Source organism: Pongo abelii, chromosome 14 (assembly GCF_028885655.2).
Source record: "Pongo abelii isolate AG06213 chromosome 14, NHGRI_mPonAbe1-v2.0_pri, whole genome shotgun sequence".
In the NCBI taxonomy this organism is placed as follows: Eukaryota; Metazoa; Chordata; class Mammalia; order Primates; family Hominidae; genus Pongo; species Pongo abelii.
The window spans coordinates 116,734,209-116,761,340 of record NC_071999.2 but is presented as its reverse complement, the minus strand read 5'-3'; the positions used below and the strand labels follow the sequence as shown (position 1 = coordinate 116,761,340).

Here is a 27,132-nt window from a genome sequence, read left to right as displayed (position 1 = left end):
AGAGAAGCTGCATTCAGGCACGAGTGAGAGTGCATGTTGAGTGTCCATGAATCAGCAGTCCACACTAAACAAGGTGCCGTTACACAGAAAACCAGCTTATATATTGATCATTGACAAACATCTTGTGAGCAGAGGCTTGCAGGAACTTAGCCTTGTATTTCCCCTAGGAGCAATGGTTCAGTATTCACTAAGTCAGTGTTCTTGGTGACTTCAGAACATAACTACTGTGAATAATGAGAACCAACAGTTTTTGGGTTAAAGGCTGGAGCTCTTTGACATTAGTAGGAGAGTAACAGGGAAATGGCCACATAAGGAAGTCTGTGGAAATTCCACTCCTCCCTATGCTGTCAGCCAACAAGACACTAATGGAGCTTTATGTGCTGTAGGGCAGTGGTGGGTAGAAATCAGTGTGGACTTGAGTCTGGGCGGATTAAGTCTACTTTCTCTTCTAAGCACCTTCAGCCTTTTGTTTTTCCTGGGGCTAGGGACCAAGATTAGTATTAGAACCCTGCAAAATGTCAGAATGTCCAAGTAGGCAAGGAGGGCATCATTTCTGCTCTGCAGGAAATAGTGAGCTGGGCGAAACAGTGCAAATCTATAAAAATGAGAAAAGGTAGCAACAGTGGTTTTCTGTTTCCCCTCTGGCTGTACGACTGATCTACACGCATCAGCAGCAGGAAGAGGTTTTCCCTTTGGAAGATCCTGGTATCCATTATCCATCCCAGGGGAAAGGATTCCATTCATGCGTGCTTCCAAGTAGGACAAAACAAACAGCAGGAGAAATATTTAGAGAGGTGAGGCTTGTCTCACAAATCACAGACAACACGCAAGTGGGTTCATTAGCCCTGGGGGCATGAGTGAGCCACCATCTGTAGTTTGATAGAAAATGACACCAATTGAACTGCTTCTAGCTATTGTCACAAAGTACCCGAAACAGATGGTGAGTGTCAGTAAATAATGGCAGACTCCTGAGTTAGATGATCCAGTGCAATCCGCAGACTGGCAGATTCCCACGAAAACATAATTAACTTAACTGCAGTGATGAGGACTCTGTTAATGAGAACATTTAGCAAACATGAGTCAGTTTGCTGGAATCTAGATGGAAACTGCTACGATTTCTCAGAAGCCCCCGCGGATCGTCCTAAGTACTGACATAAAAAAGTCTCACTAACAGGAGTTCCATGAAGGGCCATGTTGCATGACTCAAGGCCAAATCAGGAACTGATTCTTGAATGTTAGCTGCAGAAATAGGTGAGGTTGCAAATTCTAGCTTCAGTGAGCTGTGATACGGTTTGGCTGTGTCCCCACCCAAATCTCATCTTGACTTGTAGTTCCCATAATCCCCACATGTCGTAGGAGGGACCTGGTAGGAAGTAATTGAATCATGGGGGTGGCTGTCCTCATGCTGTTCTCGTGATAGTGAGTTCCCACAAGATCTGATAGTTTTATAAGGGGCTTCCCCCCACCCTTTACTCGGCACTTCTCTCTCCTGCCGCCAGAAGAAGGATGTGTTTGCTTCCCCCTCCGCCATGATTGTTAAGTTTCCTGAGGCCTCCTCAGCCATGCAGAACTGTGTCAATTAAACCTCTTTCCTTTATAAATTACCCAGTCTCTGGTAGTTCTTCATAGCAGCATGAGAACGAACTAATACAAATGAGATGCAACTCATGCAAAGGAAGATGACGGATTCAAATTATTCCCATATTTTCAGAGAAGAGTGTGTGTCCTGAATGACATTATGATCAGTGTGTGAACGTCATCATGGAAAGTCATCTTTCCCTCATCACCAGCCAGAGGCAGTGGCCTCATATGCCAAGGCCCAGTGGCGCTGGGCAGTGTCTGCTCTGGCCTCCAGGACCTGCTCTGAAGTCATCAGCTCATGGGCCCACTGTGATGTTCATGCAGGTCGAGGGTGGGGGCATGGCTTGCAAAAGTCAGCATGCCGCACGATGGCTTGGAAGCCAGGGACACCACCCAGGTCCCTGGGATGGAATGCAGGGAGCACCACAGGAGGTCACGAAGAGTTTTGATAAATGGGTCCCACACAGATCAAATGTGTAATAAGGCCATCAATGTTGCCTTAGGGGTGTTCTGAACTACATGTAACTCTCCACTGATGTCAGAAAATTATCTTACAATTTCACAATATTCTTCTCCAGCAAGTATTTGTTGAGCATTCACTCAGGGACAAGCATTTTGCTGAGGTATTAAGTGGAAAATAAATGAGATAAATCTCTGTCCTTGGGGATGGAAATCTTAATCTTTTTTGTGGTCAAGTACAGGGCCTGAACATCATGCTGTTGAATCAAACGTTAACAATGCATGGTCATACAAAATGCTAGCAGCTGTGTTCTGTGACCCCCCTCTATGGGCCACTGTGTGCACCCTGTGGAAATCCCATCTCAGTTTCCTCCGCCCCTCCCTGTGCCGGATCTCCTCTCCACATCTCCTGGTCAAGTCTTTCCCATTGCTGCGTTCCCAGATGCCTTTCAGGTGACAGACTGGTAAACTGATCATCATGACACTCTGAAAACAATGCTATGTTTCGAGGCCTTTAAAGATAGCAAACACTTATTGCTGGCCTCCTGTGTGCAAGAGCTTTACCTGTAGTATCTCATTGTATCCTCCTAATACTCACAAGTGCATTTTTATTTCCATTTTACAGACAAAGCCAGAGACATTCAATACCATGGCCAAGGTCACATGGTGAAAATATGGTACATGTGAGATGCAGAACAAGAACCCAACAGGTGTCTGATTTAAAGGTCATGGGCATGGTCAATTCTACTGCTGGGCTCCTGGGAGGCTTATCTGGTGGACAGACCCTAGATCCTCACCCCTGACTGAGGCTGTGCTGGTGGACTGACCTAGATCCTCAGTCCTGAGTGGAGGTTGTGCTGGTGGACTGACCTAGATTCTCAGTCCTGAGTGGAGGTTGTGCTGGTGGATTGACCTAAATCCTCAGTCCTGAGTGGAGGTTGTGCTGGTGGACTGACCCTAGACCCTCAATCCTGGCTGAAGCTGTGCTGGTGTACTGACCTAGATCCTCGCCCCTGACTGAGGCTGTGCTGGTGGACTGAGCCTAGATCCTCATCCCTGGCTGAGGCTGTGCTGGTGGACTGACCCTAGATCCTCACCGCTGGCTGAGGCTGTGCTGGTGTACTGTCCTGGATCCTCACCCTGACTAGGGCTCTGGCAGCACCATGCAGCCTCCCAGGATAGTCTGGCTCCTGTTGGCAGAGCCACTCCTCTTTCTTCTATCTTCAGATCAGTGCTGTGGAGCTCTGAGGCTAGGGGATTCTGGAGTTTCCAGCTGCTGGTGAGGGGAGAGGGCAGGCAGCAGATCCTGGAGAGTCAGATGTGATCTGCAAGCCTCGAGACATCCCTGCATCCCAGCAAAAGTCAGCGTTGCTGGCCTCCTTGGTCCTGACTTCCTCTCCGTGTCTGGTTCTAGCTTCATGGGGAATTGACACTAGAAAAACTCAGGCCTTTGTGCACGGAAGCGAGTTTCTGTTGCCAGCATGGAGCCCAGGGTGCCCAGGCTGTCCGTCCAGGTGTGCTGCCCAGCTCCCATACCTGAGCCAGGAGATGCCCCTGGTCGGGCTGGTGAGGTGGGCAGGGTTGGGGAAGGGCCCATGGATCCCAGGAGCAGACTCTGGGGCTGTGGGCTCATGCACAATGAGACTGCAACAGCCTTAGCAGACTGGCTCCCAGGAAGGTCCTGGTTTCTGTTTTTATCTAGGAATGTTTCTCACTGCCATTTAGACTTGAGCCCACCTTGGCTGGTAAGCAGAGAGGCTATGGGGTGGGAAGGCAGGTTTCTGAGTATTTCCTACCCAAGTATGGGTCAGCGTGGCTCTGCTAGGAGGTTTAATGCATTTATTTATTCGCACATTCACTACCCAGAGTGCTTGTTATGGCAAGGCCTGTGCCAGTGTCCCGGGGGCAAAGAGGATCTGACGGGATCTCTAGGCCAGGGAGCTTATCAGTTACTCCTCGGGATGGGTGGTCAGTGCCTCACTAACACTGATGGATAAAATAAATTGCCTAACAAACTAAGACTAGCTGAGAGGTTCTGCAACAGGTAGTCCTCCCCAGAAAAACCAGCTCTTTCCTGCACTTCTGCACAGCCTCTCCCACCCCATAGACACTCCACGGCCCCACCTCTGGGTGGGTTCTGGTTACTGGGACGGCAATGTTGGCTTTGGAATGTGTGGCCTCACCTGGAGCTCCTTGGTCTCCTTTCTGTCCTGGGACTCCCACAGGGCCTGGAAGGGTGTTGGCCTCTCCTGGTTCACCTCTTTCCCCAGGAGGGCCTGGGAAGCCTGGGTCTCCGTGGATGTCAGCACCTGTGGAAGAGTTATAACAGCAGCTGATGTACAGTTCACTTTCCTAAGTGAAAGAACAGCTCGGGGTGCCTCAAAAGCAAAGAAACAGAGGCAGCCATGGTGATTTCAGCCTGCATTACAATATATGGCCTCCAGGTCACAGGAGCTGAGATTTGGAAAAGGATCTTATAGATATCACAGTGGAAGCCCTTGGCTCTATGGATAAGAGGATCGAGGCCCATCAGAGGGTCCAAATTCACAGAAACAGTCGGTCAAGGAGCTGGGACCCCTCCCAGGCCTCTAGGCTCCTGGGGGCTGCTCTTCAGGCTATGCTTAATTAGGTTTTCAAAGTAAACACTATCTAAAGTCTTCCCCGTTCTCCTATCAGGTGCTCATCGCCATCGTGGCAGGAAACAGCAAGACAACGAGGATCTCCCGCCACTCGCCCACTGGAACTGGAATGGAGTGTTAATGACGCAGGAGTGCGTGAATTTACATGTAATATACACACATACAAATTCACCTGTAGACAGAGCAATATTTGGTTATATGAAATGTCTACAAACAGCACATTCTAAAAGCAGCTTTAGGATTATGGGTGCTTTTTTTCCTCCTGAATGTGTTAATTTTTTTTTTTTTTTTTAAGATGGGGTCTTGCTCTGTCGCCCAGGCTGGAGTGCAGTGGCACGATCTCAGCTTACTGCAAGCTCCGCCTCCTGGGTTCATGCCATTCTTCTGCCTCAGCCTCCCGAGTTAAATGTGTTTAAATGTGCTAATTTTTTTTCTCCACTGAACATAAATAATTTGTATAAATTGAAAAGCAAACAAGGTTATCTTTTGAAAAAAAGACATAATAATAAAATGATTCCCCACTTAGTGCCTAATGTCCTTCAAATGTTATTTTATTAGTCCTATAATAGATTTCAAAATTAAATGAAAAGACAAGGACATTAAAATTTAGGATGAAAATAGCTGAATTTAAAATAAAGAAGTTTCAAGAAGCTGCCAATCAGCTTCTTGGGGAGGACAGGGTTAAAGGGAGGCCTTCTGTGGGAAAGCCTGATGATCCTTTTGAGGAATAAATCAACATCCAGTTGCTGTGACTATATCCTAGAAGGGCTCAGGATGGAAACCTTATTCTGCCATTGGCTTTTGGAAATAATGAGGCTTTATATCCCCATTCAGGGAAAAAAATGTGCTACAGTAGTTTATAAAATAAGCCAGACAATGCTACGAAAGGTGTCAGTTTCTTTTTCCTGTAGAATAAGAAGCCCTTGGTTCGCCATTGCTATGGACTGATTGTGTCATTCTCCCCAACCCCAAAGTTCGTAAGTGGAAGCCCTAACTCCAGTGTGATGGCATTTGGAGCGAGGGCCTTTGGGAGGTAATTAGGGTTAGGCCAGGTCATGAGGGTGGGGCCCCAAGATGGGGTTACTGCCCTTATAAGAAGTGACAGGGGAGAGCGGGTGCTCTTCCTCGTGAGGACACAGCGAGCAGCCAGGATGTGGCCCTCCTGGAACCCCACCACGCTGGCATGCTGATCCCAGCCTTCAGCCTCCAGCCTCCAGAACTGGGAGGAAAGCCATTTCGGTTGTTTTTGGCTCTCAGCCTGTGGGTGCCCACAGACTCAGCGTTATCACTGTCTCCAGCATCAGAACCACCCAGGGGCAGGTGGAGGCCGCTGGCTTCCTTATGCCAATGAAATGAAAGATCACAGGCAGGCAATGGGCAGAGTGAATACTCCGGACACCCGAGGGGCGCAAGTGCATCCCACCCTCCCCACGGTGCTGCTGAAAAAGCAAGGACTCTATTTCTCTCTCCGTCTAAAAGCCTGATGAGTCCATTCAACACAGCAACTGGCTTGAGAAACCGATTCTTAGGGATCACGTCTTAGCAGTGTACAGGACCACAGGGCCCGGACCCGCCCCTCAGGGCCGATCACATAGCACTTCAGGAAGCCCACCCTGCTCTCTGAGACCCTCCCTTCCCTGAAGTCTGGAGGGCAGACTCAGCACAGAGTCCCCACCCTCGACACCTCTGCATGGGACTTGGGGCTGGGACGGCACAGAGTACCTGGGGATCCTGGAAAGCCTTTGGTGCCTGGCAAGCCGTGTAAGCCGCGGATCCCACGGAGTCCCGGAAAACCTGTGGGGGTGTCACTCATCGTTATTTCACCCATGGGGGTGTCACTCATCGTTATTTCACCCGTGGGGGTGTCACTCATCGTTATTTCATGTGTGGGACAGCAGAGGGGGTTCTGGGTGGGAGAAACCCTCAAGGTAACTCAGATGTGTTTTGTTGGCTCTGAAACTGTCACCTGATACTGTCACCCATACAATCCTGCTAAAGCCCCACACATAGGAAGCAACTAAGCCACATGCTCAACTTACACGACATGTAAACTAACCACTCTTATGTTACCTAGGAAAACCATTGACTGGAACACTGTCTTCATGGAATCTTTTTTAACAGACTCACTAGGCCAGAAGGGGCCTGGGGAGTGACATGTCCCATGCCTCTTCTTGACGCCTGGCCACTGCTGTATGTTTGGTTTGTAAAAGCTGCTTGCAACAAATAGCCCGGTGTCATTTCCATTCCCTCTGGACTTCTGAGGGTAAATATTTCTAAAGCAGGACACAGCAAACAGGTGGCAACTCCTTCTGTGACGTGGGCAGTGAGCATGGCAGGGTGGCCCGTCTCGGGGCTGCAAGGGGGCTGTAAGGGGACCCCGGGGGTGGTCTGTGCAGCACAGTGGGACACCGAAGCTGCTCCTGCACCGTGATCTTGCTGTGCGTCCCTGTGTGGTGATGACAAGTGGACCCTGAAGCCTCTCTGGGAGGCCTTCATTCATCCTTCTGGGAGGTGAAGCCCTGGGCAGATTTGTGCATCTGGCTTGATTCCCAGTTGCCCGGGGCACCAGTATACCCCGTGCTGCTGTGTTGGTGCAGACCACCGTAAGCCACAGCAAACCTGCCTTTGCTCTCATATGGGCCTTAGAAGTTGCCCTGAGAGAGGCTGGCCTGCTCAGCGGTGCCTCCTGCACAGCCCACAACTCTGGGTCTGGGTGACCGCGTGTTTTGCGTGGCCTTACCTGGTAAGCCCGGAGCTCCCGGCCAACCATCATCTCCTTTGCCACCAGGCAGTCCAATCCGCCCCGACTCTCCCTGCGACCCTGGAGGCCCAGTCAGCCCTGGAAAGCCTGGGGGTGAACACAGCATTAAGTCTGAGCACACAGGACACCTTGGGCACTGCCTGGTGAGGTCCTGGCGGGAGTGGCAGCCACTCTGGGAGGGGTAGAGGGCCGGAAGGGCTGCAGTGCCAGTTGGAGGAGAGATTAGAACTGTCCCTCAAGCTGGGGATGCGGGTGGTCTTAGACCCCACATATAAATTCAATAGGATTTGCTCAGCCTTGCCAGAGAGAAAATAGCGTGTAGTTTTAATTCTTGCCCTATTATCCAAATAGACGTCTGGAGAGGACCTTGAGGCAGTGCCTGGAGAGATGAGCCTCTTGGCGTTCCCCGGTGGTGAGTAAACACAGCCAGAAGCAGGAGCAACAGCACGGGAAGCCAGCCCACTGTCCGCTCTCCTTCTCTAACCTAGGATGTTCATAGTGGTTTCTGCATATTCAACGCAAGCAAAGGGATCCCTTACAAACTGTCGGCTTCTATACAAGAGACAGAGGCTTGGCCGAAGAGGCACTTCTCGTTCATCCCCATGCTTCTCCCCAATTCTCAGGTCTCCCCCCCAGCCCAGGTGGTGGTTTCTCTCCATGCCATCAGCCCTGAGGAAAGCTGCTAAGCGGGCAGCAGGCATGAGTGAACTTCCAGGGTTGGGTGTGATTGGGGGAAATTGATAATGTTGGCCGCCTTTGTTCTGGGGTCTCCGGAGGGCCTGCCTGAGGAAGGCTGTGTGGCTGCAGGAGATTTTACCTGTTTGTCCTTTAAGTCCAGGAGGGCCTTGGACTCCAGTCACGCCTGTTATCCCAGGGAAGCCGATGTCACCTTCTGTTCCCTTCTCTCCAAAGAATCCCTTCAGACCTGCAACCACAGACATGCTGCTTGGAACAAACAGACACCATGCCCCTGTGGGTTCCTGGGAACCCCGGCTCTAGGATGTGCAGAACCACACTGCTGCTCCTCCAGGAATGGACAGAGGCATCTAACCGTGCTCCTTCCTCAGCTGATTTTTAACCTAGTTCCTCCCTCTGAGCCTGCACTAGCCAGCCTCCAAGGCAGCACCCATGCACCCCTCACTGTCTTAGGGAAAACAGGACACCCCCAGGGAAGGGTACAGCTGGCCCCACCCTTCCACTGTGGGACCACAGCTCTGAGATACTGTCTCCTGGTGATGGACGCAGGGGAGGCTCCACTCCAAAGCCTTTCTGGGCCCAGAGTTTAACAAAAACCAAAATGTTCAAAGGTAACAGCAAAAATAATTCTTGGGCGGGGGTAGCGTCTCTTCCCTGACACATTTTCAGTTGAACAAGTGAAGGCATCATTAGAGACGCATGGTAATGATGGTCCACGTTTCTGTCTTTATAAACCAAATGGCCAGAGTGATGGCTTAGGGTGGGAGACACAGCCAGCCAAGCGCCGGATGGCTCAGCAGTACAGAGCTCCCCTGTCACTTGGGAGGAAGCCACCGGGAACCCAGGTCACAGATAACAAAGGAGCCCGGGAGGGCTGGTAAACAGGGGCGCCTATTTCCCAGCGGCGGTTCTCTGATCCTGTGCTCAACTGAACACGTCTTTCCATTCCAGAGCAATTTCTAGACAAAGAACTGGCCCAGCAGTCTCCCCACTGGCCAACCCTGGACAGACTCCTTCCCTCCCACCAGGGCCAGCCCTGCAAACCCCTGGGGCTCCAGCAGCTTGAGCAGTGTGGGGTCCCCCCAAAAGAAAATCCCCAGAAAGAAGAAAACTCTCACAGGCCCCTTGAGATGTCACTGCAGGCAGGAATTTAGGAGTGGAACCTCAGTGATGTGCAGAAGGGAAGGGAGGCACTGTGCCGCCCCAGGCCCCCTCAACTCGCTCGGGCTGGTCAGCTGCCTCCGTATCTTTCTCAAGCGACAGCCTGACTCCCACTCCACCTTTCCTGGACCCTTCGCTGTTTCTGAGAAGCTCGGGTCAGCAACCACCTGCTGCACGCCCTCAGGTGTTCCGGGAGCCAGGGTGCTAGCTGGCTTTTCATCAGTTACACTTTATGGACTGCAGTGATTCTCATCCACCGAGGGTCCATTCTGGCTTTTTTCAGTATCAAAGAGAGAGACAGAGAGAGAGGAAGACTTCCTGATTTTGCCTTCAGATTTAACTTAATTAAAAATGATGGTCTTTCTTGCACATTGGACTTGAAGACCTCATTCACTATCAAGTGCTTTCTGGTTGTTACCGAATTTGATCTGTTTGGCAAGTTGGGCTCCTAGAAAAAGGCTCAGGGCTGTTGTTGAAGATGAAGACACGGAAAATAACTTGTGTACCTGGTATTCCAGTGGTGCCCCGCTCCCCCTTCAGGCCTGGTCTTCCTGGTAAATTTATAGTGTCCCCGATGTCACCTGTTACATGCAAAAAAGATGGCTAAGAACAGGACTTTCCACTGGGAGGTTGTGAGTTTTGCAACTTCTATTTTGTTATATTCCTAACAAGAATAATTTGCTTTAAAATACCTAACAGCACTTGCAGGTCTGATATTGGCTCACATGCTCAGAGAGCTCTGAATTGTGGACTCCCTGTTTTCACTGGATGGGCAACACTCACCGAAATCACCAGTCGGGCCGATCTCGCCATACAGGCCTGCTCTCCCTGGGGCACCTTTGTCACCCTAAAGACAGACATGAACCATCTTAGAAGGCTGTTAGCGAAGTCAGTTACGAGAGCTAACTCTGAAGTTAGCTCACTTATTTAACTATCCAGTATGCTAACGATAATACTCAAGGTTTGTGATCTTGTCATTTTGTGGAAAACTCGAGTTTTTTAGTGTGTATCATAGGCGGTTTGCTTAGCTGTTCTTTTTGTTTATTTATTTATTTTTTTCTTTGAGACATGATCGCGCTCTGTCACCCAGGCTGGAGTGCAGAAGTGCAATCATAGCTCAATGCTGCCTTGATTTCCTGGGCTCAAGTCATCCTTCCATCTCAGCCTCCTGTGCAGCTGGGATTACAGGTGTGAGCCACTAAGTCTGGCTGCTAATAGTTTTTAAATTTTTAGTAGAGATGGGGTCTTGCTATGTTGCCCAGGCTGGTCTTGAACTCCTGGGTTCAAGTGATTCTCTCTCCTCCACTTCCCAAAGTGCTGGGATTACAGGCGTGAGCCACTGCGCCTGGCTTTGCTGTTCTTACGGAACTGTGAAGTGATACAATGAAACAAGCTGGGCAACTGCATCATAATTAAGAGCATCAGTAGTCCAGATCTCCATCACGACGGTGTGGTGATGTCAGCAGCGGCAGTGACTCTGACCACATCCTCGCTCCACCATGCTTTCCCGCGCGCACATGGTGGACCCCGTCTCAAGAGCGTATTCACGCCTCATGAAAACCCTGCCAGGCAGGCACTGTTACTTCCCAATGACAGGCAAAGGAACTGAAGCACAGAAAGGCTTTGCTTAAGGTCACTCAGCCAGCAAGTGGCAGAACCGTGGTTTCAATTTGGGCAGCCAGATTGCAGAACTTGCTCTCTAGATTATAACACAGACATGGGGCTGTGCGCCTCCATCTGTGCACAGAGGGAGACTTCTCCAGAAAGACACAGGTGGCTGGTGAGAGATTGGGAAGATGCCTGGGTTGCTTGGTGGCTTCCTGGAAGCCCTAGTTTTCCTTTCTAGAGTGGCTTTCTCCCCAGAGGGAGCATGAGAGTTCTGGTCTACCTGGGTGCCACTGGGACTTTAGTACTACAGCATCAATGTCCAAGCATGGCCTAACATGAGTCGCTGCAGTATTAACATAGCTAGGCCGGGCATGGTGGCTCAAGCCTAGAATCCCAGCACTTTGGGAGGCCGAGGCGGGTGGACTGCCTGAGGTCAGGAGTTCAAGGCCAGCCTGGCCAACATGGTGAAACCCTGTCTCTACAAAAAATACAAAATTAGCTGGGTGTGGTGGTGTGTGCCTAAAATTCCAGCTACTTGGGAGGCTGTGGCAGGGGAATCGCTTGAACCAGGAGGCGGTGGTTGCAGTGAGCTAAGATCACGCCATTGCACTCCAGCCTGGGTGACAGAGTGAGACTCTGTCTCAAAAAAACAAAACAAAACAAAACAAAAGCTCCTTTGTGGGAGGAAGGGGGAGAGTATCCACAGCCTGCACCTTTGTTTAGATAATGCTCTATTTTTCTTTCTCAAAGTTTACTTTTCTGAGGCAAAACTTAAATACAGTAATGTCCACTCATCTTAAATGCACAGCTCAATGCATTTGAACTCGTGTGTCACTGAAAGACATAGAACACTGTCAGCACTCTATGATAACCCCACCTAAAGCAGCCATGCTCCCGATACCCCATCTAACAGCCTTGTCAGTTCTTGAACTTCACATCAATGAAACTGAATCATGTGTACTTTTCTGTTTCTGCTTTATTTTGTTCAACATACAGTTTGGAAATGAAGTTAGGTTGTTGGATTTTACCAAGAATTCTCATTTATTGCTGTGTATGGAGATAAAATGCACAGATAATGCTGTGTCTGGTCAGAATATACCATCTTCATTTATTCTTTTCCCTGTTGATGGACATTTGGGCTGTTTTCTAGTTTCGAGCTGTTATGAATAAAGGTCCTTTGGATGTTGTAGGTGTCTTTGGTAGACACAGGCATCTTTCTTTTTTCTTTTTTTTTTTTTTTTGAGACGGAGTCTTGCTTTGTCACCCAAGCTGGAGTGCAATGGCGCAATCTTGGCTCACTGCAACCTCCGCCTCCTGGGTTCCAGCGATTCTTCTTCCTCGGCCTCCCCAGTAGCTGGGATTATGAGTGTGCACCACCAAACCCCGTTAATTTTTTATATTTTTGGTAGAGACGGGGTTTCACCATGTTGGCCAGGCTAGTCTCGATCTCCTGACCTCAAGTGATCTGCCTGCCTTGGCCTCCCAAAGTGCTGGGATTATAGGCAAGAGCCACTGCACCTGGCTGGCATCTTTCTTTTTTAAAGTGACCTGAATAGCACACACACAGACTGGCTAGAAGATCCTCTCAGCTGCAGATTTTGGGAGAGAGGGGAGGAAGACCCCTGAAGAATTCTGTACACCAAGGTGGGCCAGACACACAGGCAGGCCCTGGCCTGCTACTAAGGGTTCACACTGTCAGGCCTCTGAGCCCAAGCTAAGCCATCATATCCCCTGTGACCTGCATGTACACATCCAGATGGCCGGTTCCTGTCTTAACTGATGACATTCCACCACAAAAGAAGTGAAAATGGTCTGTTCCTGCCTTAACTGATGACATTATCTTGTGAAATTCCTTCTGGCTCATCCTGGCTCAAAGCTCCTCTACTGAGCACCTTGTGACCCCTACTCCTGCCTGCCAGAGAACAACCCCCCTTTTTCCTTTACCTACCCAAATCCTATAAAACGGCCCCACCCCATCTCTCTTCGCTGACTCTTTTCGGACTCATCCCGCCTGCACCCAGGTGAAAGAAACAGCTTTATTGCTCACACAAAGCCTGTTTGGTGGTCTCTTCACACGGACGTGAGTGAAACACACCAAGGGGCCCAGACCTTCTGATCTGCTCCAAATGTGCGCATCCCCCTGGGAAGGCCAGCCGTGTGCTGGGGACTGTGAGAATACACTACCTTCACATGAAAGAGGCTAGAAATGGAATTCTAGGAAACGGAATCTATGGGGACCCACGCTGTGCTATGTTATATACACTGTCTATACAGCACTCAAGAAAATGCAAGGTAGCTACTACCTTCATTCCACAGCTGAGGGAGAAGGTGTGGAGAAGAGAGCCCTGCCCAGGGTCAGGGCTCACCATTGTTACCGTCACAACAGCGTGTCTGGCCCACGTCAAGTGCTCAACAGACATCTGCTGAACAAAGGCTGAGTGAACGGTGGCCCGGATGGGAAGCCAGGCTGCCAGGCCCCAGGTCTACGCTGTGATTCAGCCATGGGCTCTCAGGCCTGGTGTCACTGATGTGCTCAATTTTAGAGCTCTGATCCCTGAAAATTCAAGTTTTGTTCTCTCAAGGCCCCCATGAAAAATGCAGACAACATGCTTCACCCAGCACAAGCCCACGGAAGGGCCATGGCAGCTGGGTGGACTCACATCACATCCGCACGGTGTCCAAGTGCAGCAGCTCCTTACAGGGCTGTGTGGACCCCGCCAAGCCTGAGGCTGCCCTGAACCTGTCGCTGACACTCTCACCCTAGCAAATCCCAGACCGAAGCATGTTCATTAACAAGCAAAGGGGAGACGAGCTCACAGAACAAGGGAAGTACAAGACGCCACTCACCCGGCTTCCTATGAATCCTGGGAATCCTGTAATTCCAGGGGGGCCAGCCACCCCAGGGAATCCTGGCAAACCGGGGATGCCGGGGGCTCCGATGTCTCCCTTGACTCCTTTGATGTGGCCGGGCCTCCCAGGCAGCCCAGGGATTCCCGACAGCCCCGGGATGCCTGGCATTCCTTGGATACCTGCAGGAGGACCCTGGTGTGTAACACTCTGGTGAGGATGCAGCACCCGCATTCCAGAAGTTTTCAATTTTGCAGCCTGGCTGCATTTTGCTGTCCTACGTGCTGCGAATCTTTTTTTTTTTTTTTTTTTTTTTGAGATGGAGTCTCGCTCTGTCACCCAGGCTGGAGTGCAGTGGCGCAATTTCGGCTCACTACAAGCTCCGCCTCCTCAGTTCACGCCATTCTTCCTGCCTCAGCCTCCCAAGTAGCTGGGACTACAGGCGCCCACCACCATGCCCGGCTAATTTTTTTGCATTTTTAGTAGAGACGGGGTTTCACCGTGTTAACCAGGATGGTCTTGATCTCCTGACCTTGTGATCCGCCCGCCTAGACCGCCCAAAGTGCTGGGATTACAGGCGTGAGCCACCACGCCCGGCCAGTGCTGCGAATCTTAAGACGGGAAACCGAGGTTACTCAGGCATCAGAGAACAACCCTGCACCAGCTGTGGACACACAGCGTGCCCAGAGATGAAAAGCATGAAGAAAGACAGGTGGAGGGCACGGGCGTCTCTGGGGACGGAGAGCGGCAGGAGCTGGCGCGGGCTGGGGCGGCAGGGACTAGGGGCCCCTGGCTGCAGGTCAGAAGCCTCACCTTTTGCGCCCAGGTATCCTTTCAGCCCCATAGGCCCTTCGTCTCCTTTCTCTCCTTTAATGTCTTTCATTCCTGGCAGGATGACAGGAGGTGGTCCTGGGGGCCCAGGGTCCCCTCGGCTGCCTGGAAGGGAATAGAGTGCTGTCATTTTCTGGGGGCTCCAGACCATGCAGGAGAACACAGGTGAAGGCCTGGTCCCTGAGCCACAGGGGCTGCACATCTCCCCCAAGCGGGGAAGCCTCGGAGAGAGACCAAGGGCGCCAGAGAAGCCTCTCCTGTGTCCATCGGAGTTGGGGGTGGCTCTAGGGTCCTGGGCCTGCGGCTGGTGTCATTGAGCACACAGCACCACAGTGGGGGGATGTGTGTGCCAGCAGATGCAGAGGGAGCGGTCAAAGCCAGTGTGGCTCCCATAGGATGCTTTGTGAGAGGGTCATTTTGTTGTGTGTGCTCTGACGAGACCATGACGGACCTCGGTCACAAGCAGGAAGGCCCGTGAGGCAGGTGCCAGCTCCGTGCCCTCCTGTAGGCACCTTCACAGGGAGGAGGAGCATGGAAGGGAGGTCTCCGGGGGGTTCTGAGGAGCTGAGGAATTGCAGGAGGGGAGAGGCCCAGAGCTGCGGGCCGGGCAGGAAACTGTGCTAGTTCGGGCTGGGGATGCCCTGGAATCCATGCTCACTGGAGGAGTGAGTGAAATCCCGCTCAGTGAAAATAATTGAGCTTCATTCTCTAAGCATTTACTGTGTATTCAGTACTAGGCTAGAGGCTGATGGGATCAAAATCATAAATTGGTCCTGACCCCACAGAGCGTGCCCACCAGTGGAGGGGCAGATACCCCCGTTAACTTCACCCTAAGGAGGCTCGAGGAAATAATTACCGTGGAGCTGAAAATTACTTAATCTTAAAATGCCATTTTTTTTTTTGCCTAAAGTAGCCTGAAATCTCTGCTAACAGGAAGACTATTTGAAAGCGCAAGTGTGAGTAAAAATCTTAAAAAAAATGAGCACCTTAGATTGCAATTTTTATTTTGCTGAAAATTTGTAAAAGCTGTAACTCTGGAGAGTAATTAAGGTTTTCTAAAACAGCTTATTGATGTATAATTTATATACCCTACAACTCACTCCAGTAAAGAGAACAATTACATAACTTTAGTGTATTCACAGAGCTGTGAGCGAGCAGCACCATCTAACTTGAGAACACTTTATCCCAGAAAATGAAACCCTGGAGCCGTTGGCAGCCATTCCCTAATTCTCCCCTAACCCTTCAGCTTTAGGAAACTGCGAATCCACTTTTCATTTCTGTAAACTTGCTTACTGGGGACATCTCATATACACGCAGTCAGACGACACGTGGCATAGTGTTCTCAAGGCTTGCCCACGCGCCATATCTGAGAGCCCCATCCTTCCTCAGCACTGAATGTACCCTTGCACAGCTCTGCCATATTTTACTCATCCATTCATCAGTCGATGCACTTTCAGGCTGTTTCCAATTATGGCTGCTATAAAGGATGCTGCCATGAGATTTGTGTCCACATTTTTGTCTGTACCTACGTTTTCAGTGATTTTCATCTAGGAGTAGAACTTCTGGGTAACTCTATGCTTAGTTTCTTAATGAACTGCCAAACTGTTTTGCACACTGGCTGCAGCGTTTTACACTCCTGCTGGCAGCCTGTGAAGGTTCCCATTTCTCCACCTCCTCACCAACACACACTCTTAGTCATTAAGTTTTTAGAGACCACTGTGATTATTTCAGAACAAAAGCATCTGAACAGAAGTCATGAAAATGTGACTTGTTAGTAATAAACTCAATGAACAAGGGGCCTGATGTGGGGGGTCTTGAGATGCCTGTCCATGTGAGGGTTTGAACCCACCTCATGTGTGGACCACGTTCTCTCTGGCACCATGTTATGTCCTTCCACCTGGAAAGCTGTGTCCTCCTGTGCCGGGTGGTACTCCCTTCTCTTGGAACTCACCTGTCCCCTGCTTTTCACCGCTGCCTGTTCGTGTTTACCATGGTATAATCATGGTGGAATATGTTTTCATGACATATTTGGTTCTTAGCGATGCCATCATTTTGGTTCTCTAGAGTTTCCTTTGGTTAGGATTATTCCCTTACCACATGGTCAGTGTGTTGAGGCAGGGATAAAGCCTTTGAGTTTTTGTTAGTTCATTTTGTTTGTTTTGTCTAGCGTTAGGGTTCCTGGATGCACAGGTTTTCAAAAATGTATTCTGGGCAATGTTATGCCACCACGAAAGGGTAAGGAGGATGCCACCATGACCAGCTAAGGAGGATGTTAAGAGAGGGACACACCTTTAAAACCTGGCTCACCAGCCAGACCCTTCAGACCGGGTATTCCGAAAAATCCAGCCTCGCCTTTGCTCCCTGGAAACCCGGGTCTCCCTTTGAGTCCAGGCATGCCTTGGAAACCATCCATCCCAGGTGAGCCTCTATCTCCTTCAGAGGAAAAGAGAAAAGTGCTGGGTTAGACACGAATAAAATGCATGGGACATTTCAGTCTCACATCTCCGTAACATTTTGGCAATGTCACTCAAGTGAGAAGATTCTGAACCTAAGATAGGGATTTCCGGGGACACCATCTTCTAAGCAACTTCTCTCTGTTGACTTCTGCTGTTAACAGACAGCATTCCAGAATCAGCCTGTCTTCAGACCAGACATTGGCAACAAGGAAACACACAAAGGTCAGACAGGAAGACTAGGAGGGAAATCTGAAGATGATGCAGGTTCACTGGCCCACAGGCCCATCAAGACAAAGGCAGAGGGGCGCGCTGGAAAGGAAGGCAGCAGTAACACTGCACCTGGCATGGAAATGCGACACAGGACCACAAAAAGACAGACCAATGTCTCCAGCAACGGAAGGACAGGCCAAGGTGTCTCCAGGAACAGAAAGACAGACCCATAGGTCTCTAGTAATGGAAAGACCAACCCATGTGTCTCCAGCAATAGAAGGACCGACCAATGTGTCTCCAGCAACGGAAGGACAGAACAGTGTGTCTCCAGCAACGGAGGGACAGAACAGTGTGTCTCCAGCAGTGGAAGGACAGAACAGTGTGTCTCCAGCAACGGAGGGACAGAACAGTGTGTCTCCAGCAACGGAGGGACAGAACAGTGTGTCTCCAGCAATGGAGGGACAGAACAGTGTGTCTCCAGCAATGGAAGGACAGAACTGTGTGTTTCCAGCAACGGAAGAACAGTGTGTCTCTAGCAACGTTCATGGGCTGGAGGGCTCTGCTTCTAGATTGGCCTGCTTGTGCTGAAATAAACCTATCCCTGTAACCAACCACTTTGCTTTGGTTTCAAATTCACCAAATAACCTCTGGATCTGAATCTAGGCCCCTGAGTGGACCTCCCCACAAATTTCCCTGTGCAGATGGTAATATTTACAATAAGACGATGTTTCCCAGGCAGGAGCAGTTTGTCTTGGTAAATTCATAAACTGGCTTTGTCAGGCACGTTGGTCCCACCTGCGTCTAAGCAGCATTAACCAGCTGTCCCAGGGCTGCTGTCTCCTGGGTCAGGAGAGTCCCAAGGCCTCCAATCTGCCGAAGTGTGAGGCCAGCCCCACGGCCCACAGAGGCGCCCAGCAGAGCCGTCTCAGGTCAGAGTTGATCAGACCCAACCTCCCCGCCAAATCCCTGGTCACAGCCACACAATTACCTTTTAGTCCGGGGGTCCCAGGCATTCCATCAATTCCTTTAAATCCAGGGCTTCCTGGATGGCCTCGCTCCCCTGTGAAGCCAGCATCTCCTCTGTCACCAGAGAGACCTTTCATTCCCACAGGGCCAGGAGCGCCTGTGTCCCCAGGGTCCCCTCTATCACCAGGCAGACCTGTCAGGAAGAGGAACAAATCAAAGAGGGTGGACAAACACACAGAGGGGAAATTTCTCTTCTGCTTTTACGGCATCGAGTGTTCAGTAAGAAAAGCTTCTTAGAAGAAAAGTGGAAAACCGCCATGTTGGGGTGAGTTTCCAAAGTGTGGCCGGAGCGGGACCCTGGGGCTGGCCTTTCTGGAGAGGTCTGTATCTGGAGGTTGAGGCTGTGCTGGGGGGTGCCAGCCAACATGGCTTTCCCACTGCAGCCTTCAGAAGCCAAGGGACAAAGCTGTGTGGATGCTGATGTGAGTGGGGGGCCTTCCAGCTCTGGCCGGGGCATGGTCACTGGGGTTAGTCAAGAGCTGGCCTGTTCCTCGCGACCATCACTGGCTCCAGCCCGGAGTTAGTCTGGGGGTACCCTCCAGCTGCCCATTTGCTGCTGCTGCCCTCTCTGGTCTCCATGCTCCCATCTCACCATTGTCACTGTCGTGAGCTTAGCAGCTCCCAGCCCACAGCTGTCCTCCCGCCTCCCTGGACTCCCAGCCATCCAAGGGCTGCCTGCTGGGTCCCTAAAATCCTTTCTTAATGCATTTCTCTGTTAAAAACTGCCAAAGGCCCCCTCTGCCTCGGGGCTTCAACTCCTTAGCTCCAGCATTCACTGCTCCCAACCTTTGGCTTAATCTTCCTATCTAAACCCCCAGCCCCCTCAAATCAGGCTCTCTTCCTCAGCTGGTTTGGGGATCACAGGCTCCAAAGTGTTCCCTGGGCAATTCTGCCTCTGCTGGGGTGGTCCCCCTTTCCTAGAGAGCACCCCGCATTCCAGTCCCAGCCTTCTCCCCCGCTGGCCTGCCTCTGCTGGGGTGGTCCCCCTTTCCTAGAGAGCACCCCACATTCCAGTCCCAGCCTTCTCCCCCGCTGGCACCAGGCACTTCTCCCCTTGGGCTTGCTCTGACCTGCCTGTCCCGCCTCCTCTGAGTCACCGGGGACCGCGTGGCCTTGTCACTCTGCTGGCTTGCCCGGGCCAAGTGGGAGCCTTTTAATGTGTGTGTCTCTCTCCCCACCTAAAGTGTAGGCTTTAGTTCAGGACAGGCTTTCCCATGGGTCTCGTAAGCACCACATGACGCTGTGTTCAGCTGATTCTCAGCAGTTGAGAACCAGCACGGCCCTGTTGATACTGAGATAGGAGCCTGAACCTCCGGTCCAGGTTTGCTACCCCGGGAAGCCAGTGGCTAGTGTGGCAATGGGGGAGCGGGCCCTACCTGAGTCCAGCCCCCAGCTCTTGGACACAGGCGAGGCCCCACATGGGGGAAGCCAGTGTGTGTCTTCAAGTGGAGTGGCAGTTCCCTAGCAAGACCCGCTAAGGTCCTAGACAAAGCTGTTGCCTGACTGCGGCAAACCAGAGAACTATGGTAAGATCGAGAGTTTCTAAAAGGTGACCGTGGTCCATGGAGACCACTCCTTATTAAGCAATTGTGTCTTTCCCATTTTTCAGTTACGGTGCCCTTTGGTGACATACAACACTTCCTTAAAAAGCTGTTTTTCTGGACAAAACAAAAAGGTGGGAAAGTACATTGATTCCTCCAACCAGCACTGACAGTTTCCCTGGACCGTGAAGTGTAGGAGTCTGGGAACTGGCTGTGCTGAGTGTGGGAGAGCGGCCTGGGCAGCGGTGGGCGATGCCCATGGATGCTGTGCCCTGCCTGCCTTCTGGGCCACCTCTGCCACCTGCCTTGGCCTGTGTGGTGGGCATGCAGCTGAGGCTCCCCTCCCCGCTCCTCTGCTCTAGCCCATCTACTCCAGGTTTCCCTGATGGAGCCACCTGCCTTTCCAACCCCATACCCTGCACTTTCATAAAACCATTTCTCCTCTCCACATCAGAGCAGTGATTCTGAACTTTTGTAGGGGGAATGTCTTTCTTTTTCTTTTTTCCCAGTGAGACCTTCCCTAGATCCTTAATATATACAACAGGTACAGAGGATGAGCCGATGTCTCAGGCTGTTTGTGTCTCCTTGTTAGGTGAAATACATGTTCTGGTTTGGGAACCCCTGCAGCTCTTAAGGGGTTCCATGGAACAGAGTTTGAGAGCTCCACAAGAAGACAGTGCTTGTTCTCTTGGCAGGACCAGGGAGGACCCCACTCGTTTATGGGAGGGCTGGAGTCTTACCTTCACGGCCTGGGATTCCTGGCAGCCCCAAGGGCCCCTCTTGGCCAGGAGCTCCTGGGAATCCATGCAGTCCTGGAGGCCCGTATAGGCCTGGCTGGCCGGAAGGTCCTGGGAGGCCTGGCTGCCCCTTCAGCCCTGGCATCCCAGGCATCCCTTGGCTTCCTGCAGGAATCAGAGACAAGAGCTGTGGGGGCCAACTCTGGACTGTTCATCACAGACAGCATCTCCCTCCACACACTCATTCTGTCAAAAGAGTAATTCATGCTTTTCTGGACTCTAGAGAATCAGGAAAACACAAGGAAGTATAAAGGATAAAATGAAGGTAACGCACACCATCACCCAGTGATAATGACTACCACTGGGTATTTCCTTCCTGCCCTTTTCTATTCCTATAAATAACTAGACATCTGCAGAGTTGACATGGCACTGTAAGTATAGTTTTAACCTAGTTTTCTTCACTTGACATTATATTTTGAACATTTTGCCACATTTAAAAATAGACTTTGCAAACATTTAAAATAACTACATGAATAAAACTCTATCATCTGGACACATTTAATGTATTCCATCGCATCCGCCCCATTTTTTTCACTTTTGCAAACAGCACTGTCAGGAATAGCTGGGGAGTTTTCTTTTTTTGCTATGTTTATCCATGTCCATGTCGTAGGTAATTTCTTTAGGAAACTGCCTGAGAAATTGACATCGTGTATCAAAGCAAACACTAATTTAATGTTTTTTAAAAGATACATCACGCTGATTTCAGAAAGTCTACACCCATTTATTCTACCAGTGTTTTCCCAGCACTGAGCGTTAGCATCAAAGCAAAACAGAACCCTGGCAGTCGTGATGTAGTGAAACGTGGTGTCGGGGGAACCACTTGCTTGTTCTTCATTATGATCTATGTTTCTTTCTCCTGGTTATTGATTTTGGTGAAGTTTTAGTTCTTTGCTCATATCTTCTCTCTCTTTCTTTCTTTTTTAAATGGAGACAGGGTTTCGCCATGTTGCCCAGGCTGGTTTCAAACTCCTGAGCTCATGCGATCTGCCCGCCTTGGCCTCCCAAAGTGCTGGGATTACAGGCATGAGCCACCGTGCCCGGCCTCTTTGCTCCTATTTTCCTTTGGGGATTTTTATATTTTCCTGATAGATTTTAGTATTCCTCATATACATTGATGAATTTTCCTTCATATCTATTGTAAAGTTTATTCTGCTGCTCAAACTTTAATTTTGCTTTCCATGTGCAGGATACTAACCTTTGTATTCAAATCTCATATGGTGTGTGTGTGGGTGTGTGTGCACATGTGTGATTTCTTTTCTTCATTTTAAGTTTGGAATATCCTGTCCTGCCCAGTGGTCAGATACTAAGTGCATCTGTTTTTTTCTAGTTTTTAACACCAGCTCCCTGGACCTCCTTATATTCAGGCATTTCCCCTTCTCTTCGTGAGCTGCTCTCCAATTATTAACACCGGAGGTGCACACTCCTGCCACCACTTTCCGGTCCACACTCTCACGTAGCCTCACAGCCATCCTGCAGGTGTGCAGGGCTGGTCCAGGACAGGGAGGCAGACGAGCCAGGGGGATGCACGGGAGGGGGCAGTGACAAAAGGGACCCCGTCAGTCTTGGACCAACCCAGAACTGAGAGTCAGGCTGCTGACTGCGCATTGTCTGACTGCGTCAACCTGCAGCAAGGGATAGAGCTGACTGAGCAGGAGGTGCACTCGAAGCCGAGGTCTGAAATAAGATTCTCTGAGATGCATGGATGCATCGATTCTCACCTCCTCCGGTAGTACTGTGAGAAATGAGGACACTTCTATTTTTTGGTCTTCTATCTTTAGGGTGAAGAGCTCCAGGGGAAATGGATTATTAGTGGGTGCCAATGGTTGTGAAGAGTAGGCAGGCAGCGCTGCAGGCTGTAAAGGTTTTGCGGTGATGGCAGGTCCACCCCACTCCTGCTCATTGACAAGAACAATGGGGTGGGGATCTGACAGACACATGGTAACATCCATAACCCAGGGACACGGGCTGTGGGGAACCTGGGGGCTGAGCAGGCGAGATGGCCTCAGCAGGGGTCAGCAGGGGCCAGCAGGGCTGAAGCCAGTCTGGGCGTGCTTCTGAGCGCTACCCCTCCTCCCCTTCTGGAAGCAGACAGCACAGTCTGCGGGTGAATGTGCATGAATGCCCGCTCCTCCAGCAGGGGCTGCCTTGCAAAAATCAGGCACCGAGGTGCTTTGTAATTATTTCTTTGGAGCTGAATATTTTAGGTCAGTTTCCACTTATAGACTATCTATTAAAAAAGGAACAACTGCTAAAAATCAGCCTCCCTCAGTGAAATCACATCTCATCTGTGGACGTCTGAATTACTTTATTCTGAGAGAGAATTCTACTCAGAAGTGCAGGGTGCACCTGTGTGTGTTTGTGGCTGTCCCACACAGCCAGTCGAACGGAAGCAGGACCCGCTGCACGCTGCTCCTGTAGCATTGGTGAGTGGAAATGAAACTGAAATAGTTACTTGGAATGTTGATGCTTTGGGAGTCAGGATTTTTACCATCCAAAACATTCTGCCTAACAAGGCATATGAGGCTTGCCATAAAGGTAAAGTTGGTGAAGGCGTTAATCAGACATCGAAAGTAAGCCTGCTGCCATTTGTTTTCATGCTCAAACATTCTGAAGCCTGCAGGAAGTAATTAAGTTTTAAAAAAATTCTATCAGAAGCACCCTTATGTCAAAGCGCTTGGGGCAGGATTTTGACAGCTGGGTTGCAGAACAGATCGACGGTGGACACTCGAGTCACCTACGTATGTCCTTCACTTTGCCTTCTGTGAACTCATTTAAGTGCCCACCAGGAAGGCTGACACACGGAGCCCCATCTCTCAGCGCCAAGTCCTCGGTTTCTGCAGACAGCGCTGATTTGCACCTTATCTTCCATAAATGACCTGGAGAGTCAGTAGGACTCAAAAGGGGAGATCTGGATGGCCGAGCACGAGGTCTCCTCATCCTGGTAATTTTACCCAACGACCTGCTCTAGCTGGCTTGGTTCAGGGTTGGATGTGTATGTGTGAGCGTGCATAGGCACTGTGGGTATGTGAGTGTGTGATCATGTGTGAGCGTGCATAGGCACGTGTGTGGGTATGTACATGTGTGTATGTGAGTGTGCAATCATGTGTGAGTGTGCACAGGCACGTGTGGGTATGTACCTGTGTGTATGTGAGTGTGTCATGTGTGAGTGTGCACAGGCACGTATGTGGGTACGTGCGTGTGTGTGATCGTATGTGAGTGTGCATAGGCACGTGTGTGGGTACGTGCATGTGTGTGATCGTGTGTGTGTGTGCATAGGCACGTGTGTGGGTACGTGAGTGTGTGTATGGAGTGTGTGATGTTTGAGCATGCACAGGCACGTGTGCAGGTACGTGTGTGTGTGATCATGTGTGAGTGTGCATAGGCACGTGTGTGGGTACGTGCGTGTGTATGGAGTGTGTGATCATGTTTGAGCATGCACAGGCACGTGTGTAGGTACGTGCATGTGTGATCATGTGTGAGCGTGCATAGGCACGTGTGTGGGTATGTGCATGTGTGTGTGTGTGTGATCATGTGTGAGCGTGCATGTGCATGAGTGTGACTGTGAGAGTGTGTGTGTGTGTGTGCGCATGCATGCACTCCGGCCATCTTAGGCTCTTCCTTGCTCTCTCGGTGAATTGTGGCACCCATGGGCACTCCCTAGTATCAACAGCCTGGGGGAGCTGATCAGCCTCATCATCATGAAAACTCCCCTGTCCTGGGTCCCAACCCCTCCAGGCCTTGCTAGGAATCTGACAGGCTCATCCACAAACCAATTCATGCTCCTGAGCTTCATGGGTTCGCCTGACAGTGGAGGCCTAGCCTCCATCTCGCTCAGGATGCCTGATGTGGGCTGATGGCAGAATCAGGGGAGTGACAACTGCTTCCCACAGCACAGAGAAGCCTCTTCGGGCTGGGGTTGGCAGCAGGGACTAACGATAATGCCATCAACAGATAAACAGTGAATGCATCGAGTCACAGTTTTATCCCGCATTTTCTTTTCTTTTCTTTTTGAGACAGGGTCTCACTCTGTCACCCAGGTTGGAGTGCAGTGGAATGATCATAGCTCACTGCAGTCTCCAATTCCTGGGCTCAAGTGATCCTTCCACCTCAGCTTCCCATGTAGTTGGGATTACAGGTGCACAACACCATGCCCAGTTAATTATTTGATTTTTTTTTTTTTTTTTGTAGAGATGGGGTCTCCCTATGTAGCCCAGGATGGTTTTGAATCCCTGGGCTCAATCAGTCCTCTTGCCTTGGCCTCCCAAAGTGTTGGGATTACAGATGTAAGCCACCGTGCTCAGCCTCATTTTTGATTTGGAACACTGAATGGCAGGTTCCAATGATCTAGCAATCCCCAGCCTGGGGTCCACCCAGTGAGAACACTTGCTGTCCATGGCATCATCTTTCATTAAAGCTCGGGGCTTGGGTTCCCAAAGTTGATTTGGCATCAGTTGAACCCTTAAAGCCACTGGGTGCCTTGTCACTCATGAAACCATGGATGCTCTGTCTACTTTGATAGAGATACATTGATAACATTGTAAACAACATTAAGACATTTTAAAAAATATATTAATTTTTACACAAATAAAATTGCATTCCAGATTATTCCTATTTTCCTTCTTCACCTCTGACTAAGCATGGCCAGGCCCATCTTTTCTTCATACCAACTGTACAGATTCTGCCAAGAAAAACAGTGAGCCTGTCACGGCCCCTGTCACGGCCAGGCATATGCAACTTGACAACAGACTACATCAGTGAATCCACACCTGCCAAAGTTCTCAGATGGCCAGACCGCACCGGCTACCGTGGGTAATCACAGTGTGTGACAGACACATTCTAAAGGAGCGCTGGAAGGCCACGGGAGAAGGAATGCATGGCAAGCACCATAGGGCACTGCTGCTTCCTACCAAATCCCCTGGAAGGGACTGGGGTCACCCTTGGAGGCCACTGTGCAGCTGGGATGGGGCCCCCGGCTCCCTGATGGGGCACTCACCTCTGAATCCAGGGGAGCCTCTGTCTCCAGGAAGGCCTTTAAGCCCAGGCTGTCCAGGCACACCAGCATCTCCCCGTGGCCCGGGCTGGGCTCCCAGGACTTCTCCAGGAAGGCCCCTTTCCCCAGGGGGCCCGTCTGGCCCTGGCAGGCCGATGGGACCTGGGGATCCATCTGGGCCAGGGAGGCCCACTGCACCTTTGGATCCTCGGGGTCCTATGAACCCTAAAAGGAAACATGGGTGGGCCCCAAACCACAAGTTAGCATGGTGACGTTCTAAGAGAACTGTCAAAAAGAGGCTGGAAACAGCAAAAATTTGGTTATGGGGTCCTCAGAAGGCATTCCTCAGCTCGAGCCCTTGTCCCTGTCGCCCTTTTTGGAACCTACAACTTTCGCCACGTCGTTCTGTCGGTTATGTTTCTTCTGCTTCCCCCGCCATCTGGCCCCCAGCCCTAAAACTGTGTGAAGCTGGACAAGCCCATAAGAACGCCTCCTTGGACCTCGATTTGCATAATTCATGGGTTCCCCTGCTTTGCAAATAAACCCCAAAGAATAGCTTTTTGTGGGACCTTCTAGGTTGTGTTGAGTGAGGAACAGCACTTTGGGATGGAAAATCCCAGGGAGGCAGGAACGAACAGGGCCGTCAGAGCCAAAACGCTGCCTGCCGTAACATCTCCCTGGTAGAAACCCGTTACTGTCAGCTTGGAAACGCTTCAGAGAGGAACGACACCCCTCTGTTGTACTGACCATGAAATCATCAAGTCCCAATCCCAGCACTTTGGGAGGCTGAGGTGGGTGAATCACGAGGTCAGGAGATCAAGACGATCCTGGCTAACATGGTGAAACCCCGTCTCTACTAAAAATACAAAAAGTTAGCCAGGCGTGGTGGCGGGTGCCTGTAGTCCCAGCTACTCAGGAGGCTGAGGCGGGAGAATGGCGTGAACCCGGGAGGCGGAGCTTGCAGTGAGCCGAGATCGCACCACTGCACTCCATCCAGCCTGGACAACAGAGCGAGATTCCGTCTCAAAAAAAAAAAAAAGAAAGAAAATCATCAAGTCCCATCTGTGGATGGAGGGAAGGCAGCTGTCCTGTGTCTTTTGTGGGTGCCACTGGATAAAATGATCTCATCAGGTCACTTCCTTTTTTGGTGCAGTCAACCCTGACGTGGCCTCAGAATGAACTCCCACAGCTGACAGTCACGCTGTGCTCAGAAGGAAAGGCTTCTGAGGCCACCACCACCCCCACCGTGCATGCAGGAGCGAAGCCTGCAACGATGAGACTGGCAGGTGATTCTGTGGGACAGGATCAAGTACACGGCAGGCTTGGCACTCCTATGTATGGATACGGAAAAGGGAACGTTCTCTGTGTTCTGTGGGGTGTATCCCACCAAAAAGATCCAATGAGCAGGGCCCTGGGCCCTCCTGGGCCTGTACAGCCATCCCTGCCTGTGAGCTGGGAGTGACTGGAATACAGAATAAAGGATCTGGATTAACCTGACGTCAATCAGCTAGACCGTACTCAGAGTTTTA

At 50.7% G+C, this 27,132-nt stretch overlaps 1 protein-coding gene across 2 annotated transcripts in view; it reads right to left on the bottom strand.

Annotated features, from left to right (window-relative positions):
- The window catches only part of COL4A2 (collagen type IV alpha 2 chain), a 206,113-nt gene that overhangs the window by 12,583 nt on the left and 166,398 nt on the right, over window positions 1-27,132 (bottom strand). For both annotated transcript variants that reach the window (XM_024230971.3, XM_054529224.2), the window contains exons 29-40: window positions 25,607-25,828; window positions 20,557-20,718; window positions 18,238-18,408; window positions 16,873-17,016; window positions 14,566-14,688; window positions 13,753-13,934; window positions 10,081-10,144; window positions 9,804-9,878; window positions 8,258-8,365; window positions 7,420-7,527; window positions 6,402-6,473; window positions 4,224-4,349 (exon numbers count right to left, since the gene is read on the bottom strand). In XM_024230971.3, the coding sequence (XP_024086739.1) occupies window positions 4,224-4,349; window positions 6,402-6,473; window positions 7,420-7,527; window positions 8,258-8,365; window positions 9,804-9,878; window positions 10,081-10,144; window positions 13,753-13,934; window positions 14,566-14,688; window positions 16,873-17,016; window positions 18,238-18,408; window positions 20,557-20,718; window positions 25,607-25,828 (1,557 nt within the window). The remainder of the gene's footprint in view (window positions 1-4,223; window positions 4,350-6,401; window positions 6,474-7,419; window positions 7,528-8,257; window positions 8,366-9,803; window positions 9,879-10,080; window positions 10,145-13,752; window positions 13,935-14,565; window positions 14,689-16,872; window positions 17,017-18,237; window positions 18,409-20,556; window positions 20,719-25,606; window positions 25,829-27,132) is intronic.